Source organism: Nanorana parkeri, unplaced genomic scaffold (genome assembly GCF_000935625.1).
Source record: "Nanorana parkeri isolate BGI_ZX_2015 unplaced genomic scaffold, ASM93562v1 scaffold951, whole genome shotgun sequence".
Classification (NCBI taxonomy): domain Eukaryota; kingdom Metazoa; phylum Chordata; class Amphibia; order Anura; family Dicroglossidae; genus Nanorana; species Nanorana parkeri.
The window spans coordinates 329060-333248 of NW_017307219.1; the positions used below are offsets into that span (position 1 = coordinate 329060).

General features: G+C 43.8%; 1 protein-coding gene across 1 annotated transcript in view; it reads right to left on the reverse strand.

Annotated features, from left to right (window-relative positions):
- The window catches only part of IQGAP1 (IQ motif containing GTPase activating protein 1), a 138384-nt gene that overhangs the window by 97422 nt on the left and 36773 nt on the right, over positions 1-4189 (reverse strand). The window contains exon 2 of the mRNA XM_018566468.1: positions 835-934. Within this exon, the coding sequence (XP_018421970.1) occupies positions 835-934 (100 nt within the window). The remainder of the gene's footprint in view (positions 1-834; positions 935-4189) is intronic.

Below are 4189 nucleotides of genomic sequence, written 5' to 3' on the forward strand. Positions count from 1 at the left end.
ACACCGCTCATTACACTAGCCCAGTCTGAAAAGGTGCCATTTACAGATACCCTCTGGACCCGTTCCCGTAGCCAGTTCTCTATCCACGTACACACCACCTCATCTATGCCCATAGCCCTCAGCTTGTGTAGCAAGCGTTTGTGTGGTACCGTATCAAAAGCCTTTGAGAAATCCAGATATACCACATCTACCGGCTTACCTCCGTCCATATCTCTACTTACCCCCTCATAAAAAGTTAGCAAGTTAGTTAGGCAGGAACGGTCTTTCCTGAACCCGTGCTGATTGTCATTAACTATCCCGTTTTCCTGAACAAATTCTACCAGATAATCCTTTATTATGCCCTCTAGCATTTTACAAACTACCGATGTTAGACTGACCGGCCTATAGTTCCCAGGTTGGCACCTAGACCCCCTTTTTGAATATTGGGACTACCGTAGCCCTCCGCCAATCACTGGGGATCCTACCAGTCATTAAAAATGAATATTGATCGTGCATCTAGGTATACCGATCTAGTCCTAACAACATGTAATCATATCACATACGATTGCATAGAGTGCGGATAGACTGCCGCTTTCAAATGCGGCCGCTATCACCCAAGAATAAACTTGAACAGGTAATAGTGGTCGATACTTAATGACACTGTCAGTGTGAATATAGCCTCAGTGTTGATATTTACTTCACATTTCAGGGGACAGCTGCAGAAGAGTTTTAGATCACAGATTATACATTAGGGAGTGGCTTGTAAGCTGAACGGTAGAAGTATTTGACTGTGGTTTGTGTGGACATTGGCGAAGGAAGAGCCTCATGACATTTATAACATGGTGCTATCTGTACCTCTTTGCTTCCTCCAAATGACAGAGGTATTCATAGGCTACATTTTGACGCCTCCTCTCATCCATCTCCTCTGCTGTAAGCCTTTCATCGTCCAGCACAGCTGTAGAAACAAGATTGCAGACATTATACAACCAATCATGACAGAATAAAAAACCTAAATGATTCAATCCAGAATACCCACACAGACGTGTACTCTCGGGGGGCTCATGTCTATAAAGCTGGGTAATTCAAGTAGATCCCATCGCACTCCTGACCGGTATAACCCCCAAAAAACACTTTGCTTGCCTGAAGAAGGGACCTGTATGGTTCCAAAAGACCTGTATGGTTCCAAAATGTTGCTATACAATGTGACAATTCGCATGTCAATAAAGAACATTGACTGAACATTGAACATTGACTGAAATTCCTATTGGAGCGCGAGTTTCTACCAAGTTATAAAGCTGTGCACATTCTACACCAGTAGAATGTGGTTTGAAAAAATTTATTTTGGGAACATTCTATTTGATTGTCTAATACTTAATGGGGTCAAAACAATGATCGTTGTTGACCACGGTGACGAGGGAGCAGTGAATGTGGCTTTCCTTCAGGAAACTCCATTCATTTACAAAAACCGAATGTTAAAACTAAACGAGATTTCAAATGACATTCATCTAGTGTTTGGTGGCATTATCCAATGCTCTGATGAGATTTGCGCATGATACTGCGCAGATTGCCGTGTGGTCTCGTAGTCGCCCACCACTGCCATTCTTTTTGTAATGGCACCCCAAATCAGGGGTGGGGGGGGGAGGGAATCGCGCGGTTTCCCGCCATCATTCCACACGTGCAACCGAACACGGCTAATCCAGCCGCGCGTTGTGGGTCGCAGAAAAATTATAAAAAAAAAAAAAAAAGGTACATGTACCTTTTTTCTGCGCTTGCCACATGGATGTAACCCCATTGAAATCAATGGAGCAGTGTGGCAATCACTGTGTACAACTGTGCATGATCGCGCATCCCGGATCGCTCAGGTCTGCAGCACTGGCCCTCATTTTTGTCCCCAGACTAGAACCAGTACTTAACCCTTGCAGTACAAAGGTAGCTCCACTGTAAGGGGCTACTTCTTTAAGTGTGTATGGCTAGCCTTAGCCTCGTAAAATGCAGATCAGTGCGTTTACTGCAGTCCTACCTACACACACACACACACACCGGGAAGTTACACTGCGGTAATCATGAGACAAGAGGCTGCATTCCTCCCCTGCGTCAGCAGAACTCTGAATGGGTCTAAAAGCTTAGTCACACTTCATCCTAAATCCACTTTCTCTGCATTATCATTTGATTAGGACCAGTGCAGTCAGTGATAAGAACTGGCCGGTCAGAGTCCATGATGGAGCAGGTGCATCCTAAGAACAGTTGGCTGGTAGAATGTTTCACCAAACAGTCATCTATTTACATACAGACAGACATTTTGGCAGAGAAGAGGGAACTCGGAATCCTCTAAATAAAAATTCATATTCAGGGTAAGAAAAAAAAAAAAACAGCTCATACATCGCACTTCCTTTCTGTATCTACAACAAAACTATGTTTACTTCCACGACAAGAACTGTGCAAAGATTCTTCACTACAAACAAGTAGCACACACCTACTTAGAATACAATATTGATAATAAAACAGATGTCCGGACACAGATTAACAAAACTAGACGACGTGATTGAGAGTCAATCTGGATTGCAGCTATAAAAATACACCTTTACCTGGACACCAAGCAAATATAAAAAGGCACATATTGATATAGTTCTTTATTATTTATGACATCCTTACACATATTTGTTTAATGCAAGCACTGCAAATGCCTGAAATGAACTTATTAGCCTCCTGCAGTCCCTTTACAGCAGAACTCAGATTGGGAGAGGGAAAGGCAGCACAAGTAGCCAACCCATTGCTGTGCTGACAGAATATGCTGACAGTAGGAGAAAGCAGAGTGGCAAAGATGAGCTCATTAGTGAGATGCTTCTACTTTACTGTCCAGTCACATCACATACTGGGATGGGGAAATATGTAGGTAATGGAGAGACTGCTTTCTTGCCTTTTCGGGGCCAAGTGACAGTGTTTGTGTAAAGTGGATGCCTCAAACTACCTTTCCAATGCTTCCCCAACTGTCCCTTCATCATAGCTGACACCAGAACCCCTAGGGTAGGCTGAGGTCAGATGCTAAGGAGGGCAGTGACATCACTTCTTCAGTCATGCGACAGTACTGGAACCAATTAATTTTTTGCTAGACCTAAGCACAGTCACATGGCGGAGGGGTCATGCTCCCATTGGAAAGAAGTGGTACATGCATGAATCCATAACCAGCCTTTATAGCAGGGATGCACTGGGGTCCCAGCGTGCATTTTTGGTTGCTGGGCCCCCAGTGCGTCCCTGCACCTTATTAGGAGGAGTAGGCTACCTCCAGGTACACCTGCATGCAATCTATCGACTTCATTAATATGCTCACACTTGGAGACTCAGATACATAGAGTTAGGACCACACTTTGCAGAGGTGCCTTGGCGCGGCAGTGTGGCTTCTACATATTTTTGGCCAAAAGTTTGTGCAACTAAAACCTCTGATTTTAATGCATACTGTTGACAGGGCTACTTGTTTGGTTGCAGGCTGGCTGGCAGGTTGGGGCTGGGGAATTTTTGTGTTTTGTATAGTCATGCTCCCAATGCCCTAATGTATCTGCCTGCATTAGAGGAAAAAAGATCACACGCAGACAGGGCTATGTTGTGTTGCCGAGATGTGCAACTCTTAGGACTGGATGGACAAAAATAAATCATTTGTGGGCTCCTTTAAATGCAATAAATCTGTGCATTTGGCTGTTTGTCTGAAGTTCAGCTTTACATTTAGTATGTAGGTGGTAAAAGACAAATCAATGTATTTACAAAGAAAATTGAAAAAACAATTATGCATTGCATGTTTAAATATTTCCAGTACAACAATTTGAAATCTTATTAGCTGTGGCCCACTCAGACTCTATTGCATTGCGCATGCTGTCAAACACTGTGTAATTGCTTACAGGAGTGTTTGGGGCACCACTGAAATGAATGGCAGTGCAAAGCACCTCCTGCAGCAGAATTTGTCAGTCCGAAACCGAAAACTAGTTTTCCCACCTTGTATAATTTTTTTTAGTAATTGTATTGTTAAAATAGCTTCAGCCGAGGAATGACAGCTGCCAGTGGCAAGACTCAGCAGATGGCAGTTGAATGTAAATACAGCAAGTAGTGGGCGGGTGCAATAACCGGCCTGCTATTGGCCATTTCAAATTGCAATAGCAGGCTGGTTATTGCACCCGCCCACTACTTGCTGTGCCCTCCTCCCAGGAGAGAGCTAGGGGAT